The sequence below is a fragment of the Phaseolus vulgaris genome, chromosome 4 (genome assembly GCF_051622355.1).
Source record: "Phaseolus vulgaris cultivar YP4 chromosome 4, ASM5162235v1, whole genome shotgun sequence".
Classification (NCBI taxonomy): Eukaryota; Viridiplantae; Streptophyta; class Magnoliopsida; order Fabales; family Fabaceae; genus Phaseolus; species Phaseolus vulgaris.
The window spans coordinates 10,005,001-10,025,615 of NC_143501.1; the positions used below are offsets into that span (position 1 = coordinate 10,005,001).

The following is a 20,615-nucleotide window of genomic DNA, read 5'->3' on the forward strand; positions in this document are numbered from 1 at the left end:
AGTAATTCTATAAAGTAAATAAACAATATATACGAACATTTTGATTTAGTAAATAATAATTTACGATAAATGTTAATAATTAATTCGTTTATATGAAACACAAATCTTTCATATATTGATTTTAAAACACTAAAGACCGAAACCTATTCTCCTTCAAGGTAAAGATGCACACGGTGAAGAAAAAGAACATCAAGTTCTTCTAACCATATTAATTCACATTTTCACAAAATTCTGCACTCTTTACTGCAAGATCAAACCTAGATTACCATCAATTTTAATAATCATAAAATAGTATAATCTTTAAACCATGAGTTAGAAAAAAGAATATTGCAAAAAAAAAAAAACACTGCTATATAGAACCAAAATCTGCACTTTTTAGTGCAAGATTGCAAGATGAAACCTACATTACCTAAACAAATCAGCATCAAGAAATGAAGCAACTTGATGTCAAAAACTAATTTATTATTAAAGAAACACAACAACACATATAGTATAACAATAAGACAGAACCAAATTTACTCAAAATTAAACATTCAGAAATACATGTTATAGTAATTTGTTTGAAATACATCCAATGTTGGTGGCAAGGCATGCAAATCTCCTCCTCCTTGCTGCTCATTTTGATATTCAACACAAATATGTGGCAAGACAGATTCATCAGCTTCATTGCTACAACCCACAGGATCATCACATGCTTGATAAGGCCAATCACAACTACTAAGTCCCATAATCAATTCCTCAAACTCCAAGTCACTAAGTTCATTGGTTGAATTTAGTGGCACATCAACTGTATTACTAAAATCTACCATTCCATAATTCTTATCATTAAGTTGATTCAAGAAATCATCTAGAAGGACTTCGCTTTGAGAGATGCTTTGCAAGTAATTGACTTGGTTTGGATGTGAGGTGGTAGCAGTAGTATTCTCTTGAGACATGTTTGACACAAAACCCAGAGGCTTATTCTTCAACAATTGAATTCCCTGATCACAAGCTTCAATTTTCGCATCTACATGAGCACAGAAGGCCCTCAATTGATCCTCTTCCATGTTTGCCATACTTGGATCCCAAGTGGGATACTTGATGTTGCTAATCTGTTTATTCACTTTGGAAATCTCAACCTCAATCATGTTTTTCCTATTCCCAAGAAACTCATCAATACCATAAGTCTTGTGAGGTTTCCCATTCTTTAATTGACTTTCATAATACTTTTGAATCGTGGAATGTATCTCTACCGGGTTTTGGGGTGAAGTCACTGGCCCAACATCACCATTATCATCATCAAACACAATCAAACAGTGTTCACCACCACACGTCTTGGAAAATTCAGAGATCTTCTTCATTAGTCCTCTCTTTCTTCGCAAGAAAGTTGTCTTGCGAGATCTTTCATTTGAGATGTGTTTTAAGGTTATTCTTGCACGACCCATTTTCTAAGAAAACAAAATTTGACAATAAAAAGTTCAAGAAGAAACAATAAACAAAAAGAATTCAACTTAGTGATGTATAGTAGAAAGTATACCTTGGAAGAACAAACACGTGAGAAATTGAAGGAGAACAAACAAAAGGGAGAGAGTGAAATGGAAAAGCCAGAAAAAAGTTAAAGAGAAAAAGAGAGTTAGTTTTGACACTTGTTTTCTTTTCTTGTCTTTTAAAGGGCAATGAAACTTTCTCAAGAAATCAAATCTTTTGAGATATTTAATGTATAAAAACAAAGATCATAACTTTCTTTAAATTAATTTTAATTAGATCAAATATATCATTATAATTTAATCTAAATTTGATTATAATCAATATATATATACTACCTTCAATACTAAAAATTAATCTGTATTAATTGAAATTCAAATGTTACCTTGACTGTGTAATAATGATAATCTTGGATGAAAAGTTATTCAGTATAAATAAAATATTTTACAATGATTGACATATTTAATTAAAATTAATTCAAATGTGGCATGGGACCAAGAAAAGGTTTGGTAAATGTGTTTTAAAATAAACAGATTAGATTTGTGTTTGATACCAAATCAAATCAATTTCTTATTACACTGATTTTATATTAACTTAGTCAAATTACGTATAAAGATTGTTTCTTTATCAAAAAAAATGAAATATCTTTTTTATCTTTCTCAACAGTATATCAATATTAAGTCTCATTATAAATTAAATTTGTGTATATTATTATAATTTAATCTGATTATATTACAAAAGTTGTCTTAAATTTTTCTAAAATCACCAATCATAAAAAAATCGATAAAAAGTTAAAATAAACTAAGTAATTGGAATTTTTTATAATCCTAGAAAAAACATTTATTATACAGAATATTAATTTATTTAAAAATTAATATTGAATCTAATATTAATTTCAATGAAGTAAAGAAATTTGAGTATTTTACACTGGGAGAGTAAAAAATAAAAGTGACTCCTCGTGTGAAACTGTTAAGTCATCAATCATCTGCATCCTCTGCAACAATGAAAACTACGTCCTCTTGTATTCTCTGCATTCACGACACAAATTTTAGGTTTCGTCATTTTTCTCATATCTCTTTTGATTTTCTACTTTTTTTAACTTCAATACATTTTTTTTTACTAATAAATTTGTGATTCATTGCTTCTAATTTCGTATTGGCTCAAATAGGTGAAGGAAATGCAAATTAGGAAGGTGTTCTTTGCGTTTCTAGTTCTTAGTTTCTGGTTCGTGGTGAAGGTGAGTTATTAAATGTCAAAAGAAGTAGTAATCCGTTTTCTCATTTAACTATTCTGCTCATGTTCCTTAGTCTGTTTAATTTGCCTGAGCCATTATAGTAATATTTGCAATATTATAGTAAATGATGTTTATATCCTACAAGTTACCTGTTATGTTACTTAACAAGATAAATTGATGTCGTCGGAGTTGCATACTCAGCTGGGGAAACTGCAGTTATACATGTGACACTTATTTTTTGGCTAGATTCTTAGTTACCGATTCATGAAAATTCAACTACTTTAATATCTTAGTTGAATACAAATATTATACTGTAAACTAAATTTTCTTTTCAACTCACTAAAATCATTGAGAAACTAGATTAAAATCCTGAGCCTAGTTATTAGTTCATGTTGGGATGATTTATTTTGCATTTCAGCTTACTGATTTGATTTTTAATTTGAGTTGTGTGATTTGTTAAAAATTGAAAAAAACTAACTAGATAATTTAGATAACTATTGATATTTCCTAATGAGATATATACCAACCAACTACTTGTACTTATTGATCTGATTTAGTGCCATTTTAGTAAACCAACACCCGTTTCATATAAAACATTTTTCCTTGGTTTTCTCTGTTTGCTATAGAGCTGTGGCTAATTGTATTTGCTCATTCAGATACGAATGTTTTATACTACCTTTTCTGCATTTTGATGTCTAATAATTATAGAAAATTTTGTTTCATATAGCACTTTAGGAAATTACTATTTAACCTATGTAATTTTTTGTTGGCTCTTTGTGAAAGTGAATGGTAAGAGGAGATTTTGAAGCTGTTGGAAATCATAGACATAAAAAACCTTTCATCTGTTGAATTTGTTGCAATTGTATTTCAGGAATTAGGAGGATTAATACTGGAACCTGTGGCAGAGAAGTTCCTTTCTTACTTCAAAAATAGTGGTAATTAATTAGGTTCCAGAAAAGATCCTTTCTTACTTCAAAATTAAAGTGAACTAAATAATTGCATTTTTTTATAATCCTAGAATAAAAACCATTTATTATGCAGAGTATTAATTTATTTAAAAATTAATATTGAATCTAATATTAATTTCAATTTAGTGATAGGCGTTGACTATTTTGCACAGGGAGAGGAAACAATACACTAAGAGATGTGATAATAGGTAAAATTACAATTTTAATAGAAGAGAGACATATACTAGATATTAAAGAAAAACATACATAAAGATTTAGATGAGGAGTGAGAAGTGATAAAAGATAGAGAATTTATTACATTTGATATCATATCTTAAAATTAATACAAATAATTAATGTTGTAAAAAGAGAAAAGTTTAATCATGTATAATAGTATTTGTCTTATTAAATCAATGATGTCTTTATAAGCATTCTAACCTAAATTTGATTTCAATAAGCTAATCTTCATAAATTAGTTGTTATTCATTAAAATTAAGTTATTTACATTGATTGATGGGTTAAAATGTTATATTTGCATTGGAATTGATTTGATCTAATTAAATTAATTTATAGAAAGTTACCATATTATTTTTTATATATTAAATATCTCAAAAGATTTGTTTTCTCAGAAGGTTCATTGCACTTTAAAAGACAACAAAAAAAGACAAAAGTAATTAACTTTCTTTTTCTCCTTAACTTTTTTCCTTAAGCTTTTCCATTTTACTTTCTCCTTTTTGTTTGTTCTTCTTTTTTGTCAAGTATACTTTTTACTATATATTATTGTTGAATTCTTTTGTTGTTTATTGTTTTTTAGAAAATGGGTCGTGTAAGAGTAACCTTAAAACACATATCAAATAAAAGATCTCGTAAGACAACTTTTATACAAAAAAAAGAGAGGACTAATGAGGAAAATCTCTTAATTTTCCAAGAAGTGTGGTGGTGAATACTGTTTGATTGTGTATGATGATGGTAATGAGAATGTTGGGTTAGTGACTTCGCCCCAAAACCTTGTAGAGTTACATTCCATGATTCAAAAATACTATAAAAATCAAATCAAGAATGGGAGACCTCACAAGACTTATGGTCTTGATGACTTTCTTGAGAGTAGGAAAAACATGATTGAGGCTTAGATTTGTAAAGTAGATAAACAAATTAGCGTCATCAAGTATTAAACATGGAATCGAAGAATCATTAACATGGAAAAGGATCAATTGAGGGTCTTCTATGCTAATGTGGATGCCAAAATTGAAGCTTGTGATCAGAGAATTAACTTGTTGAAGAAGAAGCCTCAAAGTGAAGTCAATTCTAGTTTCAAGCAAAACATGAATCAGGCAACAACTGCTCCCTTTTCCCATCCAAATCTACCCAATTTGATGGATAGCCTCTCACACGGTCAAATATTTCCAACTCCAATCCAAGCACTTAACAATGAGATTGTGGGTTTTACAAATTCAATAAATGAGGTTGATGGAGCTAGTAATCATGAAATTAGTTACATGTTGAGAAACATGCAAGGTGGTGATGATGGTTTTGTGCCAAACATGGCCCAGGAAGATGTTATTGTTACCATCTCACATTTCAACCAAGTCAATTACTTGTAAAACATCTCTCAAAGCAAACCCCTTCTTGATGATTTCTTGAAACAACTTAATGATAAAATTATGAAATGGTAGATTTTAGTAATCCACTTGATGTGTCACTAAATTCAACTAATGAACTTAGTGTCTTAGAGTTTGAGAAATTGATTATGAGACATAGTGGTTGGCGAGACAGATTCATCAGATTCACTACTACAACCCACAAAATCATCACAAGCTTGATAAGGCCAGTCACAACTACTAAGTCCTATAATCAATTCCTCAAACTCCAAGTCACTAAGTTCATTGCTTGAATTTAGTGGCACATCAACTGTATTACTAAAATCTACCATTTCATAATTTTTATCATTAAGTTGTTTCAAGAAGGGGTTCGCGTTGAGAGATGCTTTGTAAGTAATTGACTCAAAACCAAAGTAAGCATCATCACCACCCTGTTGCACGTTTCTCAACATATACTAATTTCATGATTTTTAGCTCCATCAACTTGATTTATTGAATTTGTAAAATCCACCATCCCATTGCCAAGTTCTTAGATTGGAGTTGAGGTGATTTGACGTTGTGAGAGCTTCTCCATCAAATTAGGTAAATTTGGACGTGAGAAGTTGCCTGATTCATATTTTCCATTAAACTAGAATTGGCTGGACTTTGAGGCTTATTCTTCAACAATTTAATTTCCTGATCACAAGCTTCAATTTTAGCATTCACATGAGCACAAAAGACTCGCAATTGATCCTCTTCCATGTTGATGATAGTTGGATACTTGATGCTTCTAATTTGTTTACCAACTTTGCAAATCTCATTCTCAATCATGTTTTTCTTAATCTCAAGAAACTCATCAATACCATTAGTCTTCTGAGGTTGACCATTCTTTAATTGACTTTCATAATACTTTTGACTCATGGAATGTACCTTTACAGAGTTTTAGGGCGAAATCACTGACTCAACAACCCTAATACCATCATCATACACAATTAAACAATGTTCACCACCACACTTCTTGGAAAATTCAGAGATTTTCTTCATTAGTCATCTCTTCGCATGAGAGTTGTCTTGCGAGATCTTTCATTTGATATGTGTTTTAAGATTACTCTTGCATGACCATTATTTTACAAACGCAACATATGCCAATTTTTTTAATAAGAAACAATAAACAACAAAAGAATTCAATAATAATACATAGTAAAAAGTATACCTGAGAAACAAAAAGGTGAAATGGAAAAGCATAAGAAAAAATGTTAAAGAAAATAAGAGAGATAATTTTGACTCTTGTTTTCTTTTATTGTCTTTTAAAATGCAATGAAACTTCCTTAAGAAGTCAAATCTGTTGAGATATTTAATGCATAAAAACAAATATGATTTCCTTCTTTAAATTAATTTTAATTAGATTAAATATATTATTATAACCCATCAATTAATGTAAATAACTTAAATTTTAGTGAATAACAAATTGTTAAAGTTTGACTAATTTAAATTAAAATGCTTAAAAAGTCATCATTGATGTAATAAAACAAATATTTTTATACATGAATAAACTTTTCCCTATTACTTACTGCATTAATTATTTCTATTTCTTTTTAAGATATAGTATCAAATATAAAAAATCCTCTATATTTTATCACTTCTCTCTCTTCATCTAAATCTGTATTTTTTTTAATATGTATTCCATCTCTCTCTCTTCTATTAAAACTATACTTTTATTTATTACATCTTATCACATCTCACTGCTGCTCCTGCTCCCTGTGTAGAATAGCCAAATTTTATTACTTAGTTGAAATTAATATTAGATTCGATATTATTTTTTAAATGAATTAATATTTTGCATAATAAAGGTTTTTTATCCTAGAATTTTTAAAAAATACAATTATTTAGTTTATTTTAATTTTTACATCGACTTTTTTTAGGATTGATAATTTTAGAATAATTTGGGACAATTTTTATAATATAATGAAATTAAATTACAAAAATATACACAAATTTAATTATAATGAGATTTAATATTGATTTACAGTCAAAAATATTTTGGAAGAAATATCTTTTTGTTAGTAAAAAAAGACATTTCATTTATCTTGATAAAGAAATAATCTTTATACGAATATAAAATCTTGTTAATAACATTGTATTTCTATTTTTATTTTTCTTCTCTTTTTTTAATGAAATCCTGCAATTTCATTTGTTATTATTGTAATTTATATTAACTTCGTCAAATTGTGCAAAAGTTTGTTTCTTTATCAAAATAAATGAAATATTTTTTATCTAACTTAAAAAATTAAATTTGTGTATATTATTGTAATTTAATCTCATTATGTTACAAAAGTTGTTCTAGATTCTTTCAAAATTATCAATCTTAAAAAAGTCGATGGAAAAGTTAAAATGAACTAAATAATTACATTTTTTACAATCACAAAATAAAAACACTTTTTCTTGAGAAAGTTTCATTACACATTAAAACACAATAAAAGAAAATAATAGTTAAAATTCACTCTCTTTTTCTCTTTAACATTTTTCCTCAAGGTTTTCCATATCACTTTCTCATTTTTGTTTGTTTTTTCTTTTGTCAGATATACTTTTTACTTTATATTATTGTTGAATTCTTTTGTTGTTTATTGTTTCTTATTGAATCTTGTTGTCATGTACAAAAATAACCTAAAAACACATCTCAAATGAAAGATCTCGCAAGACAACTTTCATGTGAAGAAAGAGGACTAATAAAGAAAATCTTTGAATTTTTCAAGAAGTGTAAAATGTAAGTTAACAAATTTATCATTTTTTAAAAAAAAATTAAATAATAAAATATGAGATATTTTTGAGTAAATTTTAGTTCATTAAACTTTTATAAATACATATAAAAAATATGTAATAAAATCAAAATCCAAAACTAAAATAAAATTTTATTATTTAATAAATTTATTTTAATTATTATTTAATATATAATTTATATTTATATTTATTTTTACTTTTATTTTTACTTTTATTATTGTTTATAATTTATTATTATTTTAAAAATTTATTTTAATTACAGTTATTATTTATAATTTTATTACTGTTTTTTATATTATTCCTATTTTAAATTTTAAATATATTACTATTATTTCATAGTTTTTACATTTATATTACTAATTTATTTTCTTTTACTATTACTATATAAATACATTTATATTATTATTATATAATTATGTTTATTTTATTACTATTATATTATACTATTATAATTAATTATTTTATTTTTATTTATATTATAAATATATAATATTTTTTTATTATAATATATAAAGTGTTGTACACATATAATTAAAGTCAAGGATAAAGTAATAATACACAAACTATTACCTATCTTTCTCCTTTTTTCCGCTCACCATGGAGGGGTCAAAATTTCAACATTCCACTCCTTTCTTTCCTCCCATTTATGCAAGAGTCGGTAAAAACAAACATCCAAGATTCGCGATTTCCATTCTACACGTACAGTAAATATACAGAAACAAACACACCATTAAATGTGTGTTTGGGGAAGGAATGTATGGAGATTTCAGGGAGTGAATTTGTGAGAATGTGAGAGTGTTTGGATTGAGATATCTTATAGTGGATGTGCGAGAAAAGTTTAGGGGAGTTTGTGAATGATCTCATGGTTGTAAGAGAATTTTAATTTTTTTAAAGGTGTTAAATGTTATTTTAGAAATTCATCCTTGCCTATTAATTTTTTTTTAATAATAAAATGAGTTATTTTTCTTTAAAAGTAAACAAATTTCACAAAATTTGTAGATTTAAAAATTAAAATTAAAAAATAAATATGTAATAAATATAAATAGATATAATTTAAAATTATAATTAAAAAAAATGTATTCAACAAATTAAATAAAAACACAACTCCAAGTAATTTCTTAAAATATTAAACATGTATTATAAAATTGGAAAGTAAATTTGAAAAAATATCAGATCTTATATAAATAAAAAATATTTTTTTATTAAAAACCTATAGTAATAAAAAATAAAAAATATTACAACAACAAAAATATAACGTAATTAACGATAGAAAAGAATTTCATAAAGAAACTATTATCAAATAAATTATAACTCATAAACGTAATAATTATACAAAAATATATTAATATAAACACAACAACAAATTAAATAAAAACAGAACTTCAAATAATTTCTTAAAATATTAAACATATTCTATAAAATTAGAAAATAAATCGCATCTTATATAAATAAAAAATACTATTTTTTAATATTAAAAAACCTAACAATAATGAAAAATAAAAAATACCAACAATAGAATAAATAAGGGTAAATTCGAAACAACACATGCTGATGTGACTTTTTCTCTACATCTCTTCATTTTAAGGAGAGATGATATTTACTGTTCACAAGTATATCCTTTTATTCTCTTCCCTCCAAAACCTTAAATCTAAATAATAATTATTTTTTTAACATTTAATTCTTTATTAAAAATATATGTTTTTTATTTAAAATTAATATTTTTACATAATGGAAATAGAAATTTTTAATGTTATATTTTTTTTTACATTTTACATACATTTTACATACACATAGCATAATGTTATGAAATAGATATAGTTTATTTCTCACATTTTAAATAAATTATTAATCTTATAATTATAAATATTATAAATAATGTTGCAGTAATTAAAAAAACCAAAAAAAGTTAAGAGAAGGAATGAGAAGTTTTAATAATATGTGTACGTAATTCTTATTTTTATGACATTTAATTCTTTATAAAAAAATACATTTTTTATTTAAAATTAATATTTTTACATAATGAAAATAGAAATTTTTAATGTTATATTTTATTTTTCATATTTTACATAGACATAACATAATGTTATGAAACATATATAGTTTATTTCTCACATTTTACATAAATTATTAAACAACTTTTCATTTTCCAATTCAAACAAAGCATTAAACTGTAAGGAAATTTCATAAAAAAATAATTATTTTAGATATTTAATACATAAAAAACATTATGGTAACTTTCTTTAAATTAAATTTAATTAGATTAAATATATCATTAATAAACTTGTTAACATAATCTAAATTGGATTATAATCAATAAAATAAACAGACTAGATTTGTGATTGATACTAAATCAAATCAATTTTTTATTACACTGATTTTATATTAACTTCGTCAAATTACGTATAAAATAAAGATTCTTTCTTTATCAAAATAAATGAAATATCTTTTTATTAAGTCTTATTAAACACAAATCTTGCATATTTTGATTTTAAAACACTAAAGAACAAAACATATTATCCTTCAAGGTCACACACAGTAAAGAAAAAGAACATCAAGTTCTTCTAACCATATTAATTCACATTTTCACAAAATTCTACACTCTTTACTGCAAGATCAAACCTAGATTACCATCAATTTTAATAATCATAAAATAGTATAATTTTTAAACCATGAGTTAGAAAAAATAATATTGCAAAAATAACACTTCTCTGAATTAATATATGGAACAAAATTCTGCACTTTTTACTGTAAGAAGAAAACTACATTACCTAAACAAATCAACATCAAGAAAATAAACAATTTGATGTCAAAAACTAATTTATTGATAAAGAAACACAACAACACATATAGTGTAACAAGAAGAAAGAACCAAGTTTACTCAAAATTAAACCTTCAGGAAAACATGTTATAGTAATTTGTTTGAAATAAATCTAATGGTGACGACAAAACATGCAAATCTCTTCCTTCTTGTTGCTCATTTTGATATTGATCGCAAATACTTGGCAAGACAGATTCACGAGCCTCACTGCTACAACCCACATGATCATCACATGCTTGATAAGGCCAATCACAACTACTAAGTCCCATAATCAATTCCTCAAACTCTAACACAGTAAGTTCATTGGTTGAATTTAGTGGCGGATCAACTGGATCAAGAAGGACTTCGCTTTGAGAGATGCTTTGCAAGTAATTGACTTGATTTGGAAGTGGGGTGGTAGCAGTAGTATTTTCCTGAGACATGTTTGGCACAAAACCTTGAGGCTTATTCTTCAACAATTTAATTCCTTTGCCACAAGCTTCAATTTTGGCATCCACATGAGCACAGAAGGTCCTCAACTGATCCTCTTCCATGTTTATCATACTTGGATCCCAAGTTGGATACTTGATGCTGCTAATTTGTTTATCCACTCTGGAAATCTCAGCCTCAATCATGTTTTTCCTATTCTCAATAAACTCTTCAATACCATAAGTCTTATGAGGTCTCCAATTCTTTAATTGACTTTCATAATACTTTTGAATCATGGAATGTACCTCTACAGGGTTTTGGGGTGAAGTCACTGGTCCAACATCCCCATTACCACCATCATACACAATCAAACAGTGCTCACCACCACACTTCTTGGAAAATTCAGAAACCTTCTTCATTAGTCCTCTTTTTCTTCGCAAAAAAGTTGTCTTGCAAGATCTTTCATTTGAGATGTGTTTTAAGGTTATTCTTGCACGACCCATTTTCTAAGAAAACAAAATATGACAAAAAAGTTCAAGAAGAAACAATAAACAAAGGAATTCAACTTAATAATGTATAGTAAAAAGTATACCTGACAAAAAGGAAGAACAAACACTTGACAAAAGGCAGAAGAATAAAAGAAAGAAGGAAGTCAAATGGGAAAGCTAAAGGAAAAAAGTTGAAGAGAAGAAGAAAGTTAATTTTGGCACTAGTTTTCTTTTGTTGTCTTTTAAAGGCAATGAAACTTTCTCAAGAAATCAAATATTTTTGACATATTTAATGCATAAAAATAAATATGGTAACTTTCTTTAAATTAATTTTAATTAGATAAAATATATCATTAATAAACTTGTTAATTTAATCTAAATTTAAAAAACAAAAATTTAATCTAAATTTGATTATAATCAATAAATATATACAACCTTAAATATTAAAAATTATTCTGTATTAATTGAAATTCCTATGTTACCTTGACTGTGTAATAATGATAAATTTAGATGAAAAGTTATGCGATCTAAATAAAATATTTTACAATAAATGTGTTATAAAATAAAGGACTAGATTTGTGTTTAATAAAAAATCAATTCAATTTGTTATTATGGTAATTTTATACTAACTTCGTCAAATTACGTATAAAGATTCTGAAATATCTTTTTTATCTTTTTCAACAGTAAATCAATATTAAGATAAATTTGGTTTGGATGAAAATATTTTACAATGATTAACATATTTAATTAAAATTATTTCAATTGTTGACCAAGAAAAGGTTTGGTAAATGTGTTTTAAAATAAAGAGACTAGATTTGTGATTATACAAAATCAAATCAATTTGTTATTACAGTGATTTTATATTAACTTTTCAAATTACGTATAAAGATTGTTTCTTTATCAAAATAAATGAAATATTTTTTTTATCTTTTTCAACGGTAAATGAATATTAAATCTTATTAAAAATTAAATTTGTGTATATTATTGTAATTTAATCTGATTATATTACAAAAGTTGTGCCAAATTTTTCTAAAATTATCAATCTTAAAACAAATCGATAAAAAGTTAAAATAAACTAAATAATTGTAATTTTTTATAATCCTAGAAAAAACCTTTATTAGACAGAATATTATTTTATTATAGTAAATGATGATTATATCCTACAAGTTGCCTGGTAAGTTAATTCTCAACAAGATATATTAAGTGTTGTGCCCTTTAAATTAAAGTTAAGGACAAAGTAGTAATAAACAAACTATTACCTATCTTTCTTCTTTTTTTTCGCTCACTATGGAGGGGTCAAAATTTCAACATTCCACTCCTTTCTTTCCTCCCATTTATGCAAGAGTGAGTAAAAACAAACATCCAAGATTCGCGACTTCCATTCTACACAAACAGTAAATATACAGAAACAAACACACCATTAAAGATGTGTTTGGGAGGGAATATGTGGAGATTTGAGGGAGTAAATGTGTGGGAATGTGAGAGGGAAGTGTGAAGAAAGTCAGAGTGTATGGATGGAATATCTTAGACTGGATGTGTGAGAAAATTTTAGGAGAGTTTGAGAGTGATCTCATGGTTGTGAGAGAATTTTAATTTTTTTAAAGGTGTTAAATGTTATTTTACAAATTTATCCTTGCCTATTAAAATTTTTTTAACAATGAAATCAGTTATTTTTGTTTAAAAATAAACAAATTTCACATAATTCTTAGATTTAAAAATTACAATTAAAAAATAAATATAAGTAGATATAACTTAAAAATTATAATTAAAAAAAATTTATTCAATAAATTAAATAAAAACAGAACTTCAAGTAACTTCATTATAAAATTGGAAAGTAAATTTGAAAAAAAACCAGAAAAAAATAAGATCTTATATAAATAAAAAATATTTTTTTATTAAAAACCTATAGTAATAAATAATAAAAAATACTACGACAACAAAAATATAACGTAACTAACAATATAAAAGAATTTCATAAAAAACTATTATCAAATAAATTATAACTCATAAACATAATAATTATAAAAAAAAATATTGATATAAATAGAAGAACAAATTAAATAAAAACAGAACTTCAAATAATTTCTTAAAATATTAAACATATTATATAAAATTAGAAAATAAATCACATCTTATATAAATAAAAAAAATACTATTTTTTAATATTAAAAAACCTTACAATAATGAAAAATAAAAATACCAACAGTAGAATAAATAAGGGTAAATTCGAAACAAATGCTGATGTGACTTTTCCTCTACATCTCTTCATTTTAAGGAGGGATGATTATTGTTCAGTGGTATATTCTCTTATTCTCTTCCCTACAAAACCTTAAGTTTGTGTTTGGATTGGGAGTGACATTGTAGCCGCAGACGGATGTGGGGTGCCCCCTCGTTTGGATCCGCTGATGGTGGAGGGTGTGGGTGAGGGTGAGGGGAAAGTTGGGCCAAATAGTGAAGAGAAAGGAGAGGGTGAGGGTGAGGGAGTGAGTGCCAGGTAGGATGAGTGCAAAGTCATTTGTGCCCTCACTAGATTTTTGGACATATCTGGACGTGAAGCATGCATGCGCACAGTGTTATGTGAAGAACCTTTTCAGCAAGCACATGAGATTCCTGACCATTGTTCAGAAATCTCTTTGACCAACTTCAAAGCTCAATGAATGCATAGCTAAGTTGGTGAGAGAGTGGATAAGCGTAATAAAGAGGTGCAACACTATATATCTGGTTCCCAACCTCACAAAGCAGAGGCAATTTAGTTCTTCAGAAAGCACAAACCTAGAGAGCTTGGAGAGGGTCGTGAGTAAGCATAGTGGTAGGAGAGTGCGCTAGGTTCTTCGTTTGTGACCTCAGGTGAGCTTCGTGTGAATTTAGTTTCATTCTTAACCGATTATCACTGAAAATGAACATATGCCATAATCGATTATGTGGAAAAAATAGTTGATAATCGATTATGCTCATGACATAATCGATTACCTGTAAAAATTTCCGTGAGATAATCGATTATGGTGGTTTTTGAACTGGAAGCATAATCGATTATGTGGCATAAACCTTTGGATAATCGATTATGTGTTATTTTACACTGAGGTGATAATCGGTTATGTTTCTTAATTTTCCAGATTTTTTATTTTCTGTTTTTTAACTAATTTTTGAATGATTTTTTTAGGTACAATTTGATAAATCTTAGACTTGCATTGTGTCGTGGTTTTGTTCTACTCTCTTGAGGTATGTGTGTTTTTTTTTGTTTTAAATTGTGTTTGGATGTTTATTTTTATGTTGAATTTAATTTGTTTAAATTATTTTAAAGTACTTGTTAATTAGTTTTTAATTTTAGATGTGAATGTTTAGGAAAATTGATTATCTAAAATTGTATATTGTTAATGTAAAAATTTCATGAAATTTGAATATGTTATTTTTGTGACATGAATTGAATTGAATTGAATTTATAGATTGAAATTAGAGATCTAAATCTGTTATTTTAAAATATTGTTATTAAAAAGATTATAAAAATTGTTACAGTAATTTAAAAACAGAAAAACTAAATATACAGAAGATTTTTTTAACGTTTAACAATGTTAATAAATAAATTTATGAATGTGTACATAGTAATTTTTTTTTTAACTTTGAAGCCGTTAATAAATAAATTTTTGATTTAAATTTACAGAATATATTATTTTTTAGAAATTATTATTTTTACAGAATGTAAATATAATTTTTAATGTTATTTTTTAAAACAAATATTGTATTAATTAAAAAAACAGAAAAAGATTACATAATAAATTAATTTTTTTAATAATATGTGTACATAGTTACTATTTTTTTAACATTTAATTCTTTATAAAGAAATATATTTATTTATTAGAAATGATTATTTTTACATAATGAAAATAGAAATTTTGAATACTATATTTTATATTTTTGGACATTTTACATACTCATACCATAATGTATATGAAATACATATTATTTATTTGTCATAGTTTACATAAATTGTTAATGTTATTATGAAAAAATTAAAATAAATATTGTAGTAATTGAAAAGAACAAAAAAATTACATAATAAATTCGATTTTTTAATAATATTTGTAGATAGTTAATATTTTTTTAACATTTATTTATTTGAAATTATTATTTTTGTAGAATGAAAATATAAATTTTGAATGTTATATTTATAAATTTTTTTCATTTTACATAGACATACCATATTATGAAAATATATATAATTTATTTCTCATAAATTACATAAATTATTAATATTATTATTTAAAAATTAAATCAAATATTGTAATGATTTAAAAAATAAACAGAAAAGGTTACATAATACATTAGAATTTTTACTAATATGTGTACATAGTTAATATTTTTTTTAACATGAAATTGTTTATAAAAAATAGATTTATTTATTTGAAATTATTATTTTTACAGAATAGAAATTTGGAATGTTATTTTTTATATTTTTTAAAATTTAATTCTTTATAAATAATACATTTATTTATTTATAGTTAATATTTTGACCTAATGCATGAATGCAAATTTGACATGTTATAAATAATAAATGTTAACAGAATTTTTTATAGAAATTAATAATGTTATAGAAAGTTTTATTGTTAGATAATGGAAATGTAATTAAAAAAAATTAATAATGTTATAAATTTTTTATCGTTACAGAATGTAAATGTAATTTAAAATATTATTGTACTAAAACCCTAAACCAAAAAAAGTTAAGAGAAGATATATTTATTTTTTGATTGATTAAATTATAATTTTGTTAGTCTATATTTATTTTGTTATATTAGATAAATTAAATGATAGAGTCATTTACAATAAAATGTTTATTATAATTATTTAAAATTAGATATTAGGGTTACTGTATTTGTGTAGTTTTACACCGAAACGGTAATCGCATTCGGTATGTTGTATTGACACTTATCCATAATCATGGTTCTGGATCAAAGTTCAAGATTTCGTGGATAATGTTATGAATTTGGGTAGCCATTACGACGAGGCAAAGATGATACATTTTAAGGAAACTGTTGCAATTTATGATGACCTTGTTTCGGCGAACATGAATTTAATTTCACAAATACAAGAACAAATTAAAAAAAATACTAAAGGTGCTTCAATGATGATCCTTTGTATGATTGATTTTGGATTGAATTTGTTACGTACGGTGCGTACTAGAAGGAATTGTATTAGTGAGTTCCAACCACAAAAAGAGCGTCGCAGACAAGAATTGATGGAGTACTTGGTTCACGCTGAACAATGTCATGATATTATTCGCATGGGACCATAAACTTTCCTTCAATTATGTCAATGAATACGGGGAACTAGAATTGTTAAATATGCATATCGATCAACCGTGGAAGAACAAGTTACGAAATTTCTGCACATTATTGGGCATAATGTGAAGAATCGAAGTGTGTCATTCTTTTTTCATCGGTTTGGAGAAACAATTTCCCATCACTTTCATAATGTTTTGAGTGCAATATTAAGGTTGGAGGGGGAATTCTTAATTCAACCAAATGGAACGGTTGTTGAACCGCACATCCTTAACAACAATTTACCCTTACTTTAATGTTTGTTTATGATAATATTATTTTAAATCACGTATAATGTTTTATTTATTTTGTGTTTAATAAAACTTATGAAATTTGGTTTACATTAGCATTTTTTAGGGGCAATAGATGAGACTCATGTACGTGTTAAGGTTTCATGTGCTGATGCACCTCGTTTTCGAGGGAGAAAAGATTGACCAACTCAAAACATATTTGCAGCGTGTGACTTTGATATAAAATTCACATATGTCCAGGCCGGTTGGGACGGAACAACCTCGGATTCAAGGATATTAAAAGACGCTTTGGTACGAGACGATCATTTAGTTATTCTAAAAGGTTAGTTTTAGGGGATTGGGTGTGCAAAAGAATAAATAGGTTATAGTAGTATATACTAACACAACTTTCCACTATCTTTGTAGGAAAATACTATCTTGGTGATGCAGTTTTTATGTTAAAACCAAATATAATAACACCTTATCGTGGGGTTAGATACCATTTGAAAGAATATTCGTGAAAAGCGCCACAAAATGCTAAAGAGTTGTTTAATCTTCGAAATTCATCACTTAGAAATGTAATTGAGAGAACATTTGGGGTACTGAAAAAACGATTTCCAATTATAGCCAATGGGACTAAGCCACATTATGATGTCGATACTATGACAAAAATTGTTTTAGGTTGTTGTATTCTGCATAACTTTCTTCGTGAGGCGACAATGATGAGTCTCTGATTGAAGAAGTAGATAATGAATTGTTACAAGAAGATGTCCAAGCAACCACCACCCATGCTCGTGAGCATGATTATAGGCTAGGGTGTCATAGGGACACTATAGCAAACGAAATGTGGCAAGATTATGTAAACAATTAATTTCATGAAATAATATATTTCCTTCGATTTTTCAATGTTTGTCATCCTAACTTTATTTAAGTTAATTAGATGGATCGCGGGAAAAATGTTGCTTCAAATTCATCAGGTTCTTATCGAGAGTTCACGAAGTGGAACACGGAGATGGACCTAATTTTGTTCAATGCAATGATTGGCGAGGTACGAAAAGGGTGTAGAATTGATGGTAGCTGGACCACTTAAGGATACACTAACATAGTTATGGCTTTAAATGAGGCTGGCTTATCGGGTATTAAGAAAAATAATGTGAAGAACTGTCAGAAAAGCCTCAAGGATAGGTGGAGGGAAGTCCATGATATGTTTGGGGGATTGAGTGGTTTCGCTTGGAACCAGACCACCAAACGTTTTGAAGCCGAGGACGAAGTTTTGAGTGAGCTGATTAAGGTACGATGATAAGTATTTTTTATTGAACAAATACATTGACTTCACATTTGGCATAAAATACTAATATGTGACATGTATGTAGGCCAAACCATCTACTGTGAAATGGCGTGTGAATCCCATTCCCCATTATGACCTCATGGAGGAGTTGTGGTCTAATGATAGAGCCATGAGAAGTCGGGTCAGGACATCCCATGACATCAATTCACCTCCTGACATGAGCAATTTCAGTATCAACCTTGGGGACAATAATATGGATTATATCCCCGACCAACCGAACTATGAGGAGGCAGATGACTACGTCCCACAATCATCTGGTCCTCACTTCCAATCTAGTGACACTCCTTCTGACACGTCGTCAAACACTCCTTCTATACCGTCTGCTGGTTTTGCGGGCACATCCTCATATCGAGGATTAAAGAGAAACGGCCCTACTATGGACGATATTGATGAACATTTTGCATTGTTGAATACTAATCTTCAAAAATGTGTGTCATCAATGAATGATGGAAATGAAAATGCCTCTCAGTTGGTGGATATCGCTCGTGCACAGGCAACGACAACTCAAGATATAGCTACCGAAATTAGACGAAGAAACGACCTATATGTTGAGCATGTACACCACCATCGACGCCATGCCTCATACCAATACTCAGAGTCTGATATTTGGGAAATGCTCGTGGAGCTTAACATCCAGGACGAACAAGTCATGGATCAATGCTACGAGTTCTTATGTGAGCATCCAGTCAGAGTTAAGCAACTATTTGGGATGTCATACGAGCATCGCATGACCAAATTGTTTGCATTCATGGCTAGGCGTTGATTTCATATTTCATGTGTCGGCGGTTCCTCCATATCTTCTACTTCAGTTTATGATGTCTTAATTTGATTTCACTTGGTCTGTAATTTGTTTTTGTATGTTTCTTGTTGGACAATTATCACTAGAACTGTTATTATTGACAATTATCACTAGAACTGTTATTATTCACTTTTGCACTTCTACTATTGTGTTTAATAACTGCATTTAATTGGTTTATGATATTGTGATAACTTTCCTTTACTTAAAATTGAGTTTCATATTTGATGTCATGAATATTTAATTTTTTCTATATATTGAACTATTTGCATTATAGATGACATCATCATCCCAGAAACGCCACAGAACCCGTAAGGGTAAAGAGCCAGCAGAAGGTCATGCCGTTAATCCTCCACCAGCAACGGGGATTGAAGAAGTACTTGATTATTCAAGATACTTTACTTCAAAACGGCAAATGATGGTCTTTGAAAAAATATTTCATGGAAGACCAGTCATAACTCTGAAAGCAATGCATTCTCCTTTTTTTGCTGCACCAGGGTTTGAATTTCAAAAGCTTCTAAACTTCCAACACTTACAACCTTTCCTTGGAATGAAACTTCCCTACTATGAGGAATTGGTGTGAGTGTTTTTTACAAATCTGAAGATCACACCTCTTGGTGAACTTGCCATTGAGATTTGTGGCAAGCGGATACACATCAATGAAATGGATTGGATGAATATTGATGATCTGTAGTATGGCGGTGTTAAGTTAGCACCTGGGACGATCCTTGAGGAATGTAATTTTGATCGAGCCTTAGCATTATCGTCCATGCTTCGTGAAGATGTTCAAGGACAGAATGTCAGAAATGTCGGTAGTCTAATAATGAATGACCGACTACTACATTACACATGGGTGCACATGTTGTGCCCTCGTGGAAGCAACTTCGCACAAGTATTAAATGAAGATATTTTCATGCTCTGGTGCATAAAAAATAACACAATGATTAATTGGCCACATTACATCATGCAACACATGATGAAATGTCAACATGTTGTTGCCCTATGCAATTTTGATAACATGCATCTTGCAAGTGTATGACTTTGACTTGGAAAATGAACAAGCAGTAATGCTTGGATGAAATCATTATTTCGCCAAAAAGAGTATGACCAAATTAAATATATTCCAGGTCAATGGTGTATGGCAACTTGGTAGGCCTTAAGTGGAGGACGAAGGAGATGATGAAGAGGATCAATTGCTAGAACAACATCTTCAAG

The 20,615-nt window shown here is 27.6% G+C and overlaps 3 protein-coding genes and 1 pseudogene across 9 annotated transcripts in view; 1 reads left to right on the top strand and 3 right to left on the bottom strand.

Annotated features, from left to right (window-relative positions):
* LOC137837173 (uncharacterized) overlaps window positions 1-20,615 on the top strand; it is an 80,594-nt gene that overhangs the window by 51,319 nt on the left and 8,660 nt on the right. For 2 of the 7 annotated variants that reach the window (XR_016520455.1, XM_068646061.2), the window contains exons 7-8: window positions 2,633-2,701; window positions 3,570-5,943. The exons of 4 other annotated variants lie outside the window; for them this stretch is intronic. Coding sequence is in view for 1 of the 3 variants with exons in the window: in XM_068646061.2 (XP_068502162.1) it covers window positions 2,633-2,701; window positions 3,570-3,641 (141 nt within the window). In the remaining 2 variants the exon portion in view is untranslated. Of the gene's footprint in view, window positions 1-2,632; window positions 3,067-3,569; window positions 5,944-20,615 lie in introns of those variants that run through there. One more of the 7 variants, XR_011085377.2, reaches the window with a different exon arrangement.
* On the bottom strand, window positions 534-1,424 carry LOC150027889 (floral homeotic protein GLOBOSA-like). Its single transcript, XM_090301482.1, has one exon. It carries the CDS (start codon window positions 1,422-1,424, stop codon window positions 534-536), a length of 891 nt encoding a protein of 296 aa, XP_090157608.1.
* On the bottom strand, window positions 5,372-6,798 carry LOC150027890 (uncharacterized; annotated as a pseudogene).
* Window positions 10,893-11,729, bottom strand: LOC150027891 (floral homeotic protein GLOBOSA-like). The gene has a single exon (XM_090301483.1). It carries the CDS (start codon window positions 11,727-11,729, stop codon window positions 10,893-10,895), a length of 837 nt encoding a protein of 278 aa, XP_090157609.1.